Source organism: Vicugna pacos, chromosome 5, assembly GCF_048564905.1.
Source record: "Vicugna pacos chromosome 5, VicPac4, whole genome shotgun sequence".
In the NCBI taxonomy this organism is placed as follows: domain Eukaryota; kingdom Metazoa; phylum Chordata; class Mammalia; order Artiodactyla; family Camelidae; genus Vicugna; species Vicugna pacos.
The window spans coordinates 62,930,921-62,949,250 of record NC_132991.1 but is presented as its reverse complement, the minus strand read 5'-3'; the positions used below and the strand labels follow the sequence as shown (position 1 = coordinate 62,949,250).

At 39.9% G+C, this 18,330-nt stretch overlaps 1 protein-coding gene and 1 long non-coding RNA gene across 7 annotated transcripts in view; one reads left to right on the top strand and one right to left on the bottom strand.

Moving 5' to 3' along the window:
* The window catches only part of LOC140696437 (uncharacterized), a 77,123-nt gene extending 73,965 nt beyond the window's left edge, over nucleotides 1–3,158 (top strand). For both annotated transcript variants that reach the window (XR_012072773.1, XR_012072772.1), the window contains one exon: nucleotides 2,281–3,158. This is a non-coding gene — a long non-coding RNA (uncharacterized lncRNA). The remainder of the gene's footprint in view (nucleotides 1–2,280) is intronic.
* Nucleotides 1–17,411, bottom strand: part of LANCL1 (LanC like glutathione S-transferase 1) — a 30,733-nt gene extending 13,322 nt beyond the window's left edge. The window contains exons 1-4 of one of the 5 annotated variants that reach the window (XM_006205254.4): nucleotides 17,344–17,411; nucleotides 16,935–17,031; nucleotides 13,387–13,504; nucleotides 1,454–1,661 (exon numbers count right to left, since the gene is read on the bottom strand). In XM_006205254.4, coding sequence (XP_006205316.1) covers nucleotides 1,454–1,661; nucleotides 13,387–13,504; nucleotides 16,935–17,015 — 407 coding nt within the window. In that variant the 5' untranslated portion in view covers nucleotides 17,016–17,031; nucleotides 17,344–17,411. Of the gene's footprint in view, nucleotides 1–1,453; nucleotides 1,662–13,386; nucleotides 13,505–16,934; nucleotides 17,032–17,239 lie in introns of all 5 variants that reach the window. The other 4 variants (XM_015240104.3, XM_072961339.1, XM_031678244.2 and 1 more) reach the window with 4 other exon arrangements.
* Between the last annotated feature and the right edge of the window lie 919 nt (nucleotides 17,412–18,330).

Sequence of the window (18,330 nt, the reverse complement as noted above, 5' to 3'; positions counted from 1 at the left end):
ACAGGAATTCTCATTCATTGCTGGTGGGAATGCAAAGTGGTACAGCCACTTTGGAAGACTGTAACTTTCTTACAAAACTAAACATACTTTTACCATATGATCCAGCAATCATGCTCTTTGGTATTTATCCAAAAGAGCTAGAAATTTATTTCCACATAAAAACCTGCATATGGATGTTCATAACAGCTTTGCTTACAATTGCCAAAACTTGAAAGAAACTAAAGTGTCCTTCAGCAGGTGAATGAATAAATCAACTGTGGATAGATCCAGACAATGGAATATTATTCAGCATTAAAGAATGAGCTATCGAGCCATGAAAATACACGGAGGAATCTAAACGCATTTTACTAAGTGAAAGAAATCAATCTGAAAAGGCTACATACTATACAATTCCAACACTGTGACACTCTGGAAAAGGCAAAACCATGGAGACAGGCCTTTTTAAAAAGATCGATAGTTGCCGGGGTTAGGAAGGAGACAAGAGGAATTAATAGGCAGAGCCCAGAGAATTTTTAGGGCAGTGAAACTACTCTGTATGATACTATAATGATGGATGGATGTCATTATACATTTATCCAAACCCACAAAATGTACAACACCAAGAGTAAACTCTGTAGGCTGGGTGATTATGATGTGTCAATGTAGGTTCATTGATTGTAATCAGAGGACTGCCTGGTAGAAGATGCTGATAACAGGGGAGGCTATGAGTGTGTGGGGTAGGGGGGTGTTTGGGAAATACACCCATATCTGTGCCTTCCTCTCAGTTTTGCTGTGAATTGAAAACTGCTCTAAAAAGTCAAGTCTACTAAACAACGAAACAAAAAAACCCTTTGCTGGAATTGTAACTCTGCTTGTTAGCATAGTCAGTGGGAGCCTAAGCACTGCATGCAGAGCTGCATGGCAGCAGACTTCTTAGCACAATTCTGAAAGAGTGTTCAATAAACTCCAGTAAAGTAATAAATGTAGTTTATGAGTGCAAAAGTTTAGTAATCTTCATGAGTCACAAGCTTCTAGTGAGTTGCCCTGATTCATTTTTAAAAATGAAAACCTGGATTTGCATGTCACTTGCCCATAAGAAAAGCAGTTTTGAATCTGCTTGTGTTCCCTCAGGAGGCCTCTCCCAGCCCACTGCCTGCCGTGAACCACACTTCTTTGAATTACTGATCTTGCATAGCACCCCGGATTAGTAATCATATGATCAGGCTTTTGATCTCATTTTTGTTACTGAACTGATGTTTGATCTGGAACGTGTCAGTGTCACTATATCTTGCAATAAAATAGGGATTATAATGGTTGTTCCTTAACTACATCACAGGAATAATTTAAAACAAATGCCAGTACTAAGATTTACTGCTGAGAGAGAGGTAAATTCACTAAAATGTTCTTTTGCTAACACACAAAGAGTTAAAGCCTCATGACATAGATAATAATTCTCAGAAAGAAACATGATTACCGGGTGATGCAGTCTTCTGCCTGCTTCTCATTGTTCATCTTGTGGTACACCACAGCAGCCACTGCCAGGGGGCCTGCGTCCCCGCAGAGGAAGGTGATGGACCGCTTGCTCAAACAGTTGAGACTTTGCTTTACGTAGCCATGTGCCATCTGTAGGTAGGCAGGGTCCCCAAACACATCATAGAGCTGTAGGTAAAGCACAGCAATACCTGGAAAGCAAAAAGAAAATCACGTACAGATGAGGAGAGGGCATTTGATTGTATTTTTTGTGTGTGTTGCCGACCCAGCAGTGTTGATTTTTGATAAGCTATAATAAACATGTAAATTATGTGGCAGTTCAGATGACCTTAGTTCTTGACTCAGCTTTATTACTAAATAGCTCTAAGAACCAGCAGGCAACCACTTGTTCCCAGTTTCCTTACCATTACAACTCTAAATCAAAATAGGAACTGTAAGAACTCTAAACCCAAGTTTAATATTAATCCTTCCTGCACTCTGGCTATTGTGTTAATGTATTCTTTTTGATGGTTAAATGATAGGCCATAAACCTGTGGTTCCAAATAAATCGCCACATATTTATTTAACAAATAATAATTAATTTAATAAACAAGAAATGTTTGTTCTTGTGAGCTAAAGAAATTTACAGACTAGGGAAGGAAAAACTCATTTTCTTTGTATAGAAGATAATTTCTTCCATGACAAGACAGAGTAACCAAGTCCCCTACCCAGTATTGTTCCAGGCAGGGATTATAAGAAAAGTACTAAGTTATCTGAGATCTGAGAAAATGAATTCAATTCCTCTTTAATTTTTTTTTTCTCACTGTCAAGGACCCAGCCACTTTAGGAACTGTGCTGTAGAAGCTGCCAAAAACTTCTGCTTTGGGCCTTACTTGACTTGCTTCTTATCCTGCTCTTAAAGCTGGCTATACGTAATTGAGGCCTTGTCTGCACGTCTTCGTTCCAAATGCCTGTCACAGTAGATGGATCCTTTCCTCTGAAGCCGACTGGTCTCAGGGCAGACTCAAAGATGTGGGGTAGGGAGCCTGCCTGCCTGCAGCATTTCCAGAAACTCATTTCTCCTCTTAAAGTACATTTTCCATCTCATTTACCATTTTTAGAAGATACAGAGTCTCTGTTTAAATCTAAATTAATAGAGCCAATCTCTTCATGGATTTCAATGCAGTAAAAATGCAGTTTGCAAAATTACTTTTCACTGTACTGAGGACAATTTTAAATTTAGATAGTTTTCTCATTTTGCATGGGTAATCTCCAAAGCTTTGTGCTACAGACAATTCAATTTCACATGTATATTAAGGCCAAATTTTCATTTCCTGCCAAAGTTAATAACCTTGTCTGCTCTTTCAAAGTGGCTTGGTGTTAGTAATTCCACAAGCTGCTGATCAGATGTACCAGTGCTTAAGGTTTGTAGACATAAGTGTACAAAACCATGTATGTGGGTAAGAAAAAAAAAATTCTCCTTTTCACAAATGATCAATTTCAAGAGCTTCTTCTAGAATTAGGTCCTTAATAGGCTTCATCTCCATCCACAGCAGGCATCTGCAGGCAACCCGTTTAAATTGTTACCCTTTCATTTTGTCCTCCTGTTCCCATTGCTGCCAGAACTTTCCTAATTAAGTTATGTAGGCACTGAAGCCAGATAATGACATGACTGAGACCTGAGAAAATAAAAAGTGATTAAATACAAACCCAATGATTGTCTTCCTTTTCAGACCTTTGTCTCTCATTATCAAGAATTCCTCTTGGCCTAAATATTTACTAAACAAAACCCATTAAGGTGTGAAATTGTAAGGTCTGATGCATTTCTCATGAAAAACACAGTCGTTTCTCAAAGTCTCACAATATTTCATTTATATGAAAAGTGGTTTTTTTTTTCTTTTCGATCACCAGAGAATTGGCTCCCCATGACCTCAGTTCTATTTCTCTCATCCTTCAATTCTGGCCCTCTATGTCTGCGTATTTTGATTAAGCAAACCTTCTGCTGTTTGCAGTTTACAGTGCCTACCTTCCTCCCTGCTGCAAGACAGCCAAGGGTGAAAAGAGTTTCAAGTGAGGGCTATTGCCAATTAGAAAAATGTTCTGGACAAGCTTACTATGAATCAGTCTAGGTCAGGAAAATAAGACAAAATGCAGTAAGTCAAAGACATTTAATGCCTCATCAATATTTTGTACATCAGGTGGCCTAGTTTGATAATGGAAAAAATGGGGGGAATTGCCAATAACCCACTGTCTTGAACCTGATTCTTACAATCTTCTAACCTTTGACAATATTCATGCTTATAACATCAACTTTGCATAAATACTGAAGATTGAGAGGTAACTGGCAAGGTGGGAAATAAAGACACAACCGCAAGGGCTCTGCAGGGAAAACTCATCCAGCCCTCATACCTACTCACAGCCCTGCCTCAGTCCATGCTTACTCTTTTCACATGTAATTTTTATCAAAATAAATTTGTTCTTCATTGAGAAAAATCAAACAGTACTGCAAGGCTTAATAGGGTTTTGCCGTTTCCTGCCCTACTCTATTCCTGCCTCCCAGAAGCAACCACTTTCAATAATTTTAGCCATTTCCTTAGTATCTGCCTCCACATTTCTAGTACGTTAGGTGCTTTCTGTTGACTTTTCTGTATCAGACATTTTTGATTCACATTCCATTCTCGAAGATAAGAACTTAGCTCTTACAACAGACTGCTAAGCAGTCCTCTCAAATTTATCTCCCTTTTTTCTCAACAATAACACCCTGGGTTTTAGCTAGGTACATGCTGCCCAGAACAGTCTTCTTTACAGCTGGGTATGGCCATGTGCATGGGTAAGTTCTGACCAGTGAGACATAGTGGGGATAATGAGGGTAACTTCAGAAAATGTTCCTGAAAGGCAGGCGACCTGCAATTTCTTTCCTCCTGGCTGGAATGCAGATGTGATGGTGTAGCTTGAGCAGCCGTTTTAGACCATGAAGTGGCAGCTCTGTGATGAGGATGGTAAAGCATCAAGATCAAAGAAACTTAAAACCCAAAGGACTCTGAAGCTGCTGCCACACCAGTCCCTGACTGTCTACTGACACAAGAGAGAAGTTCTGTTGTGTTAAAGCCACTGTTATTTCAGGTGTATTCCCACATGCTAGTAAACTTAATCCTAAAGAATACAGCTCTCTTCAAAGCTGGAGAGGTAGGTAGAAATACATTCACTGAAACACAATAGCTGCTAAATGGTACTCCCACAGATGCCATGACAGTTTCAAGACTGATCATAAAAGGTCAAAAAGTGGGTGATGGTCCAATTCCTGGGGATCCCAGCCCCTTCCCCCAAAGTAGTTGGAGACCACATAGGGTCTTGTAAACCAGTTCAGGATTTTAAGTTTTATTTGAAAAGCACCATTTTACACACAGGAATAGCATAATTAAATTTCTGGTTTTTTTTTTTACATTTTTATTGATTCATAATCATTTTACAGTGTTGTGTCAAATTCCAGTGTTCAGCACAATTTTTCAATCATTCATGGACATATACACACTCATTGTCACATTTTTTTCTCTGTGATTTATCATAACATTTTGTGTATATTTCCCTGTGCTATATTAAATTTCTTATTTTAAAAATTCACTGTAACTGCACTATAAGGTTTGGAAAAGAGTGTGGAACAATGGATGCAGGGGGAAAAGTTAGGGAGGATATTTCAGGAATACAAGTGAGAGACAGTGGTTGCAGCAGAGATGGAGTAAGACTGAACTGTAAAGATAACTGTCTGGAAGGTAAAAATCAACAGAAAGTGGTAAGGAACGTCTGAGGGGGAGATGTCTAGATGACTCACAGACTTGTCTAACTTCAATTGCTAGATGGGCGATCCTCTGAGACCCGCCGACACCTCTAGGGGATGGCCAGATTTTGGAGGGACGATTACAGTTGTACCCATTCGTAAACTCATCCCCAAATATGATTCCAGTCTCTAAAAGACATTTAATATAATGACAAGGAATGTTTCTTACTGGCTTCTAGAATAAAAGCCATCAAAAATGTTTATGAGTCTCAATATAGGATGATGTATGGAGTTTACACTTTTTAATGTTTTCTTTAATCACAGAATATGCTACTTAATCAAGAATATCCTTGGACTTAAATTTGAATAGCAGATAAAATTTCCTCCTTTATTGTTTATTAAACAAAAAGTAGAATAATAGAGATTTACTTTTTCTACCCTTTCACTTTTTCCTCCAGACCAGAGAAGACTGAATTGAGACTTAAAATTTGATTGCAATTAATTGCAAGAATATACTCCAAACTGTTTTAGATTTTAGAATAATTAAAAAAAAGCCCTCCCCCACCTTTTATGACTCTGGATGAATTCTGACATTTTTGTTGGTACAAAATTTAAGTTAAATATTCTTCTTTTTAGCTAGTCCACTCCATGATAACTACTGTCACTAGCTATGGAAACCAATGCTTTTTGATCTGAATTTTACTATCTTGTTAGATTTGCTCATATATATGACTTAAACATATTGACATATTATAAAAGAGAAAATAACCCACATGAAGAGAGAGATGCCGAGAAATGAGTACAGCAAAATCAAGCCATTATTTTCCCATTAATACTCAAGTCATTAATGGTGATCAATAATATTTTGATAATGTCCTAATTCTGTTAAGTAATGAGTACTGTCCTTCAGGAAAAGGAGATTATTCCTACTCTAGATGGTCTTCATTTCCCAAAGGGTATGGGAAAGTTGTTTTGGGGATACCACCTTTATTTTACATGCAAATCCAGGCAACTTTAAGTAACATCAGTCAAAAGCAATCAATAAAGTATCACTTAGGATCATGCATGGGAAGTCACTAATTTCAGAAATAGCATGTTAGTTTTTTAGTTATTCACAGCCTTGGAAGCTGACTTGGAGAAGGAACAGAGAGAGACGGGCAGAGTATCCCCTCCATCCTGGGGGGAAAAAACCACCTCAAGGAGAAGCAGGTATGGGTGGGGCATGGACTGAAAGGGAGGCTTCACACGTGGGAAGGCTGCAATGGAGCAAACGCAGACAGCACTCCCAGCACGTGGAATCAGCTGAGCAAATCCACGTGCACAAGAAGACCAGGCGGTGACCTGGTTAGTAAGGCTGGACCTCCTTGGGGGTTCAGATTATTAAAAGCCAGACACAGAAATTTAGATTTGATGCCAAGCTACTGTTGGTTTATATAGAGGAGTAGCATTCAAAAACAGCGTTTTTCAAAGATAGATTTGGCTACAGGTGTTAGTCCAGGACCTCCAAGATGGGACTGAACATGTGGGACTTTATCAGGGAAGCAGGTCTAGACACGAGCCACGTGGAAGAGAACCGTGGGCACACACCTGCAGCTGCATGCTTTGCCTTCCACCTGTGGCCCCTGCACCAGAACAGGTGCCTCACCTAGCTACAATGATGTCAAGAGGTGTAAGCTTCCCAGGAGCCCAGAAGGAGAGGGACACCAGATACTGGTGAGCCCTGGAAGTGTCTAAAATGGGGCCTGGCAGGGAGGCAGCAGAAAGAGGGAGCCAAACCTCGGACAGGTTGGGTTTGGGGTATTTATTAGTCATCCAAGCAGAGATGTCAAGCAGGCAGCAGGGTGTGTGAATCTGGAGTTCAGGGAAGAGAGGTTGGATAAATGCCCTCTAAGAAATAAACAGAACCCACTTACCAGCTTCTATGATCTGAGAAGCCAGCAGAAGCCCAGATACCTACTGCTTCCATCTTATAACTCCTGGGACCTGTTTGGTTGCTCAGAACCACAGTGGCCAATGTGACAGACTCAGTCACATTAGCCACATTTCACATCCCTGATGTTGCTAGTGGCTGCTGTAATGGATGGCAAAGTAGCATTTCCATCACTGCAGAAAGGTCTAAGGACAGTGCTGCTCTGAACACTAGGGACAGTGTCATTCTTTATAAGAAGTTCCGGATGTCTCGCACTGCCTGTCTCATCCTAGGAGTCGCTTGGTTTTGAAATGTTGACAACTAATTTACTTGAAAGACAAAAAATAGACTATGAGGACCAAATAAAACTTTGCTGTAACAGGAACCCATCCTGGCTCTCAGTATGAAAGCTCTGAACTAGATTTTTTCTATTTGGTTTCCTTCTGTAGCTAGTACTCTAGGGAGGGAGGGTAAATTGTTTAGGGACACTTTAAATATGCAGTTTCCTTACTCAGCTACTTATCCTCAGTAGTACTATAAATATAGCCAGCTGCTGAGTAGTAATTAATACTAAGCCTTTGAATTTCTGAGGGATCATTAGTCCTATTCATCTTGACCAATCAAGACCCTGGTGCATCTCAAATATCTATGGAGATGATAAAAATCTCCACAGATGTATGCAGCTCTCAAAACACTTCTCTGTAATTCTGCATTTTAGAGGTTGCTTCTTAACATTATTCATTTATTTTACAAACAGCCTACACTGACGTAAAAACCTCTGCCACCTCAGCTCTGCAAGTTATTTCCTTGCAGGCCAGGTGCTTTTGAAGACTCTTCATGTACTCTGGTGGGAAAAACCATGTTCAGGTTACAGATACTGCTGGAGTCACTGGAGGTGCTCAGCTAAGGCCCAAGAATGGGTCTCAACAGTGATGTGGAGACAAGAACTTCCTAAAGGAAGGGGTATGGGTTGTTCCAACCTAAATTTCAAATAAACTGTTCCCTAGTTGAAACTTTAAAAGCTCGTCATTTTTTCCCCTTTCAGATTAATGAAAATATAAGAAATGAAAATTTTCTCTGATTAACCCCATACAGTATGATCACTTGCTTTCTAAGTAGGTTGGTACTTTGTAATGCAATGTTTTGTAACTGTGCCTCAATTTTGTGTGTGTTTGAGTGTGTGAATTTCCATTTCTTCAACAAGATGACAAAATCTTAAGGGTAGGATTCCTGTTTCCAGTCACTGCAGTTACTATTTGTAGCACTTTCCACAAAGCCTGGAGTAAACACTGCCCTGACTAGTACATCCACACAGTCTTCAGATTAAAGCCGGGCATGGTGCTGGCTTTCCAACTCCAGTACTTTTCATACAGGTAATCTGGGGACGAAACCAGCTGCCACTCTACACTCTTGATTTAATAATACTGCCCCACACAAAGAAGTGGAAAAGTAAATAAAGAGGGCAAATGAGCCCTCTCAAGATGTATCTTCTTTTCTCCTTTATTTCCAGAGCGCAAGAGGAAGAGAGATTAAAATTTTAAAAAGGAGACATCATAATTTCCGCCCTCCTTCCCTCAGTTGCCCTGCAGTGTACTGCTTTGTGTAACCATCAAATTAGGAAGTGCTCCCAGTCTTTTATTCAGACCACCATAACAGGTGATAAATCCTTCAGCCCAGTCGTCGTTAAGAGCATGGGTTCAGGAATCAGTGCCTGGGACTGAAGCCTGGCTCTGCCGCTTCCCAGCTGTGTGATCTTACCCTACTTACTAAATCTCTCTGTGCCTGAGTCATTATAAAATGGAAATGACAGTAGCTACTCCAGTTACTGCGTGTGAATCATGCTGATCAATATAATCGTCCCCAGCACATAGGACTTACTCAATAAATGCCCAATCCCATTAAACTGTGAATCTCTGTGTGTGCTGAATGAGTCACTTCTCATGTCTCATCTCTGATGCCAGAGAGTACAGAAGGAGCCATCCTCTCCTCTTCCTCTTTCCATTCTCTGCCTCTGTCTGCCCTCACTGGCTCCTCTGGCTGGGGACAGCTGGCCAAGTGCTCCCGACACACGTGCATCTGGCCTCTCAGGCTTTCTGAAAGTCTTCTTGTCCTCAGGCTCTCTCTCCCTCTCAATCCTGTTTCTTGTGTGGTAATCCATACCTTGGGCTGTCTAGGTGCTCTCTGAGTCTGGGGAAGTAAGTTCAAATTGGGGGCAAAAGGGAGGAAGCCTATTTCAAGTCCAGGTCTAAACATACGCTCTTTATCCAGCTTTACCAAGTATAAAGCAGATATTATGAGACCAGCCTCATTTCTAAGTTCATTTCTCAACTGCATCAGAGGCTGAAGGGAAAGACTTGTGATTAACTGACTCTTTCACATCCTAGTAGACATGACATGAGTTAGATCCCTGCACTTTCCCGATTCCACCTGGCTTTGTTTGTGACATTTAGTTTGCTAGGTGGCAGCTGCAGTGGTAACGACAGGCCGCTCTCTGTCCACTCATTCGTTTGTTCATTCATCGAATAATTATCAAGCACCAACTATGGAGCTGGCGTTGTGTAACTACTGAAGTTAATGGAATGAAAATAACAAAATGTGGCCCCGGTCTCCTTGGTACTGTCTGTAAAAATCAAGTGCCTAGATATATACCTTCTTTCTTTACCTCTGGCCATTTCTTCTGATCTACCTATCAACAGTCTCATCCCGTTCTCTGTGCTTCACCCAAGCACGCTGGTGGCATCTAAACCCTAGAGCTGCTTCAAGCCTGTGTCTCAGCAATTTAAGATAACCTACAGGTACAAAGAAAGCAGGCGACATTCTTGGCACATCCATCTGTCTAGCAGTCACTGCGAAGGGCTCTAATAAACCCGGTGTAGATCCATGCTGTTGATCCCTTCCGTTTGTCCTAACAACACTGGCTGGAAGGCACAGGTGCTTCTCATGAAGGTGAACGGCACTTGGTCACGGCTCAAATTAGACATTGAAATGCTGGCTCTGATTAAGAGCTACTTATAAGGAGATCAAATTGCAAAAAAAAGACACCTGACCAGAGTGATTCCTTTTAAATAAGTCTGGTATCAGCAGAAACTAAGACCCACATACTAAAGCTGCAGCTCAGAAGCTATACATTTGGCAGATCAGACGAACAGCATCTTTAAACACTTTAATAACCTGCATTTGGAGTGTGAGTTAATATTACTCCAGGGATTATGCTGCATACCCTCTTATTTAAAATGTTATCTAATACTTGAAAAGAGGAAATACAGGCCAATCTTGGCCTCATTAACTTTCTGAGTTGGTTATATAAGATTGGGTCATGTCTTTTGGAACTAAATCCCCTAGAGTCCTCTGTGTATTTTTTTTTTTTTAAGCGTGAGCTGATCATCATTTCCCTTAGGAATCATCATAGTTAAGAGTGGAAAAAAATAAAATTAAATGAAGGCTAGCACTTTTCCTCATTCTCTCTTAAAGACACTAGTGAGATCAGCCATCCCTTGGGTTTACTTAACTTTTCTACTATGTTATCTGCAAGGGAACCAATCTTTCCTAGTAAATGCTTATTTCTAACACGAGAATAATTCATCTGCTCATTTAATCCTTTATAGTAACAATTCCTCACCAGTGTTTCATGTTTTCCATTTTATAAGGTACTTTAAAATCCTCTCTCCCCTAGAACCTATGATCTACCTGGAATAAAACCCACAGTAGCCCAATGGCAGGTGGCATTATGCTCTCTGGTGAGTCCCCACAGACCCCTGGACACTACCCACCACCACTCAGCAGCGGGCCTTCAGATTTGATCTTAAGGGGCTTCCATGCCTGCTGTTTTTCTGCACTGCCTGCTGCTATGTGCACAGGCACATAGAACAGTTCTTGATGGAGCATCTAAAGGACCAAATGGCTTCCCTTGCCTCCCAAGCTGGGAACAGATACTTAATGAGCTCTTGTAAAACTACCGGGAAAGGATTAAGGCCAAAAAGAACAACTCAATGTTTATTGCTGGCATGTGTCATACATCAAAATCATGATGCACTATACTTCAGTGTGTACTAAATTTTATAAAGGAGGATTTCAGTGAAAAGAACTGAGGCTGTTCATTTCAAGTATCGCTTATTAACAGTTGCAAGAGCTACTAATTGCTTTCAGACGATAGGCGATTGTTTTACTCAAGAAGATCCTCCACAAGCCTTTCCAGATATGAACAATTATGAGGAAAAGCTTTTGTTTTGGCCCAGTTAATTTTTCGTCCTGAAACCACGCTGAATAAATTAATTCAGGATTAGGAAGGGGAAAAACAACTTTTGCAGAACAGCGCTGGAGATTTCACTTTCTAGCTGCAAATGCCCATAAATTTTTAGAGGGTTTCCTCTATGTCCAATCCCAAATAACGTTATTTAGTAGACATTTTAATAGCAATTACTCCTGCCTATCTAACAAGCCATGTTTTCTTCTACCTTTCCAAATTCCTGTCATGTTTTAGCAGGGTTTATTGTGATTTTTTTCTAAAACACTTAACACGGACTAGTCATTAGCCATGTCTAAAAAGTTTGTACAGCATGAGTGTCATCATGTTGGCATTGCTCAAATTACTCCATCTTACAGCTTACGTGTAGATCTTCTTCACTTATAAAATATATGGAGTGATCCCAGATGTAGGAGAGTAAAAGACACATGATGCACTCATACACTCACACTCGCACTCCACTCTCATGGGGTAAAGAGCAGGGCTCTCAAGCCAAGCTTGCTGGTTGAGTCCTATCTTTGTCACTTACTAGCTGCGTTACCGTGAACAAGGTACTCAGCTTTGCTTTGCTTCAGTTTTCTCATCTGCGAAATGGGGGTCTGAATGATATCCATGCCATGGAGTTATTCTGAGGTTTAGATGGGTTATTTAATACAAAGCACTTACATCAGTGCCTGGCATATAATATTAGTTATTGGCACACACACACACATACACACACTAGTCTGACTCCTGTCATTCAAATGTCAATCCTGGTAACATTAACAAGAAATGTGTTTTACTTCTGTCCTTTAACAGTCAAATGATCATGAAACTACAAACTGAAGAACTTCATTCCTTTAAGAGCCAAAATTCATTCAATATATTCTATTATTAAAGTACTAAATTCTTGTCTTTGAACATTAATGGTACAGTAATAATTTTTTAACTCTCATTTATTGGCTGAAAAATTGATTATTCACAACCCTTCATTCCTGGATAAGTAGGAGAGACCAGAGGGATTTATGGTAATAACTGCCTCATTTGCCAATATGACACAGCTGCAGGGTTTAAAGAATTTCCATCAGAAAAGACAGAATCACTTGCCATTACTAAAAGAGGTTGCTAAGAGACTGCTATTAGTAAATTTCTCTCATAGGAAAGCTCTCAAAGTATACTTTGAAGCTGACCGTCTGTATCAGGACCACTGAGGCTTGCAAACTGCAGATTTCTGGGCCCTGCTCAAGACCTGCTGAAGCAGAATCTCAGCTGTGAGGTCCAGGAACCTGCATTTTTTATGATAAGCACCACTGCCTTAAAATGAAATCCAAATTTCTTATGCTGAAGACCTGTTCCTCCTTGTCTACTTTTTGAGAGTAATTGAGAAACATGGAGTCCCTAAGCTGTGCTCTCTTCAAGATTAGAAAGCTGTCTTTCTGTCTCTCTGCATTAGTAAGCTAGCTGCAGTTCTTCAACTTTCCCTCTGTGGTTCCCCCTCACCTTTTTGACAGCCATGTACTGTTTCCTCCCAAACTTTCTTGACCTCTCAATGACTGGCAAAACAGTGAATGTCAACCAACCAGCAATGACCAAATGGAAGGTTTAGTTCACAGAATCTATACTTGACCCTGGGTCCCTGTATGGATCACTAATACCTAAAGAAAAAAAAAAGAGACAATTCTGGACATGTTTTATTTCCATAGGTAAATTCTCCTGTTTCATGCACTGTATTATGGAACTCTTCCCACTGAATCCCATCTCTGAATGAACCATGTAACATTGAACATCAATTTTTCTTCCAAGTATGGCAGCCATCCAAATCTGTGTCAGGCATGAATTCCATGAATATGTTTACCCTGCCCTAAATTCTAAGTACTGCTAAAGATCCAGGAGACACCCAGGTTAGGCTGAGGGCACTGCGTTCTCTCCAGAAGCATTTAAGGGCGCACCATTCAGTCACACAGCTCTGGAAGGTAACGCCTAGGCTCTCTCTCACCATGCTTGTGCCAGCTCACAGGCAGCACTCCATACCTGTCCAGCCAGTGTAAACGGTGCTGTCCCGAGGGTCTGCTGACTTCAGGCCCCTCTCCATTTGCTGAAGAAGCTCTCGAATCTTATTGTTCAAGCGTTGTGAGAACTCTGGAGTTAGCTGTAGGAATTAGAGGGAAAACAAGTATCAAAAAATAAGGGCCACTTGGTGTCACAGACCACAGGCTATCAAAAATAGCAGAGTGCTTTCTGGTGTACAGCATGTTTCAGTCATACATGTAACTGATGCAATAGCGTAAAATGAGTATATTTCAATAAATAATAGGTGGGTATTTCATTTCTACTTAAGCTACATTTGTTTTTTTGCCTTAGAGACTGGATAATTATTTTACTTTTAACAGCAAGAACAAATTAACAAAACTTAAAAGTACTACTCTGTTTTCTTACTCATGTGAGGAAATATTTTTGCTGTAACTTAAATATTTTACATAAAATTTTAAAATAAATACTAAAATAGACTGCCAGTGATAAACTGGATCACAGTAATTTCCAACTGACAGGAATCATCTATTATTTAAACCAATATTTTTATTATAATAAAAGTCATTTTATTAAACCAAACAGAAATCAGAAAATGTTTGCTGTTTTCAAGCCACTGGATTTTTAGTATTCAGATAGCAGCAATGTTAATTTTCTAAAGAAACACATGAATTGTTTCTGTTATTTAAAAAATGAAGATGAACATTTATCAAAATCCCTTTATAAAAAAATAGATAATCATTTAAAAAATTGTAGAAGTAGCATAAGAAATGCAGAATAAATTCACCGATCTCAGGAGCCTGAAGCAGAGTGGAAAGAGATCTAGCATCAAAAACCCATGCCCAGTACAGCGCCCAGCAGGCTTCAAAAAAGTAAATATCGCTTCATGAATGAGACTGGCTACATCCTTGTCTGCTATTAGCTGAGTGATCATGCTCACCCCTTAACTTCTTTATGACTTCCTGTGAAGTCAGCATAATACCTGCCCCACCAATTTCAAAAGGTGTATTGAGGATCGAATGAGACTGTGTGTCTCATGCCTTCTGTACTCAGGGATGTGAATGTTGACATTTTTACTATTTTAAGCAGTCCAATGGTCTATAAAAAGTAATGATTTGGATATGGATTGAAAACACACTAAGGCTGGGGTGTGGGGTTTGTGACATCTGCATGAAGGCCCGGATGCGGAGCAAATGGTGAAGTCTATCTAATAATTGTTATTTGTCCCAAAAGTAACTGAAAAACATTTTGAGAGTTCTGTATACCCTGAATCATGAAGTGTCTTTAAAAGTCACCATAATGTATCCCTCAATAATTTTAGGAATCTGCTGTGATTCCCAGACTTGGATTTCACAAAGCTGTAAAATGCTGAAACAATGGCAGGAAACATGACAGGGGTACAAACATCTTATTTCACCAAATGAGGATTGTAAAAACAAACCTAACGACTCCCTGTGTGCATTATAATGTCATTTAAAAAAAAAAGGGCATCTTAACATTGAAAAAAGTAAGAAAGGCAGTATCAGAATTACTAATAATAACAAAAGATATTAAGTTTCACTGATGCTCTGAAGAGTATCTCTGATAGGCAAAACAGACGATCAGTCACATCTGGCTTATTTATTCTGAGGCATCACCATGATCCCTTAATCCACACTCCAAAGAAGAAACCACAGTGTTTGATGGACACACTCCCATTATTTAACAATGTCTGCCAAGAGGTTAAGATTTCAACAAGCCTTAAATATACATTTAGTAAGATAAAATATACTTCAGTATTAATATAAAAGGTCTATAAATCTCAACTAGATAGAAGAGTGCCTCTACATGACAACATGACATATCCTGTTCATATATCATGGATAATTTATCATCTTGCCTGGACTTACTGTAAGCAACCAAGAATAATGCGAATGCCTCAGCCTCAAGAATGGAAGTTACTTTCTATGTGTCACATAATTGCATTTAATAAAGGGGAGCTGCCTAAGAACACTGATTGCTTGTGGCAGAGCACAAAATTACTCAAACCTGGCAATAATTTGAAGAGACTCTAAAAGCCCTTTTCTCTGATACCAGAAAACAGAGCAGTTCTGTATAGAAATCTTTGTGTTAACAAGTTAAGGAGGACAGATCTCCAGGGTCTGATCCTTGGTGTTCAACATTAAACAATTTTAGAACTCGTAGGTCAATTTCTTTCTGGGATGGTTCCAAAAAACATGTGCTAGTCAATAAATCCCACTATAACTTTGGGGCCAGAGTTCAAATTTATGGATATCTTTTTTTCTCTCTTAGAAAACAGTTAAATTTGTAAAAAAGCATTTACTTTATAAACAGCCTAAATAGTGAGCGACATTTTATTGACAGCTTCTGACATTAGGATCCATCCTCAAGTGTTCTCTTTGCTAAGTAAGCATGAAGCAGCATGTCTTCCTCCAACAAGACAAGACAAGTTCTTCAGCTTCAGGATCTGCAGAGCTGGGCAGAACACAGGTCCAAATGGCCAAAAGGAAGCCATCTGACTTCAAGGTAATTCTCAGAAGCTTTGTTTGTGCAGTTCAATTCTGGTCTTAAAAGAACCCCATTGATTCTAGCTCCGTATACATCTTGGCACCCTTCGATCCTACAGCTCTTCTCCATCTCTTTCATTCCTCCTTCCTGCATTACTCACCCAAGTTCACCTATAATGACAAGTGTTTTAGGGAAAGAACCAACAGAATCACTGAAAGTTAACTTGGCAGATATGAAATCTCGAAGATTTAAGAACCACATGTGAAATGCTTTTTTGCATGACTGATGAGCTTAGAAGAAATGAACTGGTAAAAAAAAAAAGTGTGTATATGTAAAGAGATCACTCTTCCAACCTAACTCCTAAGATTTCTCAACCAGGTATTCTTAACAAGAACTGTATTCCCTCTTAACTGAGCCACAAGAAAACACAGGCTCTGGTATCTCACGTCCAGGTTCTCTTTCACACAGTGACTTGTGAGGTGCTAACCAGTTTAATTTACCAGTTATTTACTTATTTATTGCCAGCTGTGGGGATGTCTTGGGAAGAGTGGAAATGGTGCAAAAAAATTTCAGGCCTAGGTGCCAAATTTCTCTTAGCACTTTCAGTATAAAGACGTCTTTACCACATTTTGGTTTACTTTTTGCCTTACCCTGCCTGTACTCCTGTTCAGTCATAAAACAGTAACACGGTGCATGTGAAATATCACCAAAATTTCTCACCTTTCTTTAAAATACAAACCAAAAATGGTCAAAAAAGCAAAATTACCCAGTAAATTGCATAGCTGCCAACTTTTATAATTTAATTATCAAGGAAGTTATTTCAATTATTAATAATATTAACAATGTCTCCTTATAGAAAGAAGTTAAACATGTTAGAGCTCAAATTGTATATTTTACATATGTAAAAGATTTCATACGTTTACACTGAAATTCTTTATTTTTAAAAAAGGGCTGATAATGCCTTTCTTTTAGTCAAAATGAGCTCCTTTCCAAACACTTGGGCGTTTAAGGCAGGGATGCAGGCAGATAAATCCCAAACTCACCCTCCCTGTAGAATCAAAGTAGCCTTCGGCAAGGGATTTGTTATAATCGGCATAAGGATTCGGAAAGGCCCTTTGAGCCATGACGCCAGAAACGAGCCTGCAGAAAAGGGGAAAAAGAGAATCTATGTTGAGATAGGGCCCTCAGCTGAGCTGCGAGGGCGGCGGCCAGCGCCCAGGAGACACCTTCTTTCCAGCTCCTGGGCCACTGCGCGGTCCTGGCGGTCCGAGTGGCCCCCGGACCCACCGCGGCCCAGCCGCTAGGGCGTGGCACCTCCTCGAAAAGGCTGCCAGGGTCCCGAACCCACCGCGATGAAGGGGACCCGTTTTGTACCCCACTTTCGCACTCTTGTGAGCTGAAGCAACTGTCTGTCCAGCGTCCCGAAGCCCTGCGCAGCCTCGGGCCACTCACCCCGCAGCCTCCGGACGACAACAGAAGCGACACTTTCACTGCCCACTTCCTGCCTAGCTCGACCAATCAGAACCTTCGCCACTCCGGAGGCCCGCCCCCTTCTTATTTCCAGTTTGTTAAAGAGACAGGAGTGTGGCTGTTAAAGGATGATGCAGGGTGACTCAATTTCTGCAATGGGGACATATCTTAGAATAAGGAGCAACTGTGCCCAATGTTTCCTACCTTTCTTCTCTTTTAAATTAAAAAAAAATTAAACTAATTCAAGTTCAGATGATACAAAAAATCAGACTTTTTTTTTTAAACCTGGAGAAGAAATAAGACTGCTCTGAGATCTGAACATTCTCATATACTTTTCAGGCTTTTTCTTTCATTTCTTAAAAAATCAAAAAGCACCACTATCATTAGCAACAACAATGACAACAATCTTTGGAAATAATTTATGATAATTTAACCTCAAAGGCACTCAGTTGATGTGAGTGGCCAAGGGCAAGATATCAAATGGCTATTGCTAAAACTTCAGGAAAAATAACATGAAAACACAAATTACAGCTCTTAAGAAACTTAATCTTCTCCTTAGCCTAAATTGGACTAGAATACTATATATCAAATCCCTTAAAAAAAATAACAAAGTCCAGTAGACCAGGACATCCATATCATTCAATTTCAAAGTTTAGCAGTCTCTAGTATTTGAAAATTTTTGCTTTCATTTACATTTAAATCCCACCTGGTACACATTAGGCCCATTCTGTTGCTCAGAGAATTTTGAAGTTCAGGTAAATAGTCAGAAAGAGGAAAGAGTCACTGTCTCTTCTCTTTCATTCCCTCTTGTTTCAATGAAGGACCCTAGTCTCAAGCCTGTTGCTGAAGCTCAGTCCCCACCCCAGCTCCACCTTGGTCCAAGCTTGTCCCTCTGTGGCTGCCATCCCAAAGTCTACTTCTGACCCCCTCTGGCTTAGTTTTTTTTTTTTTTTTAACTGCTGCCCTCCT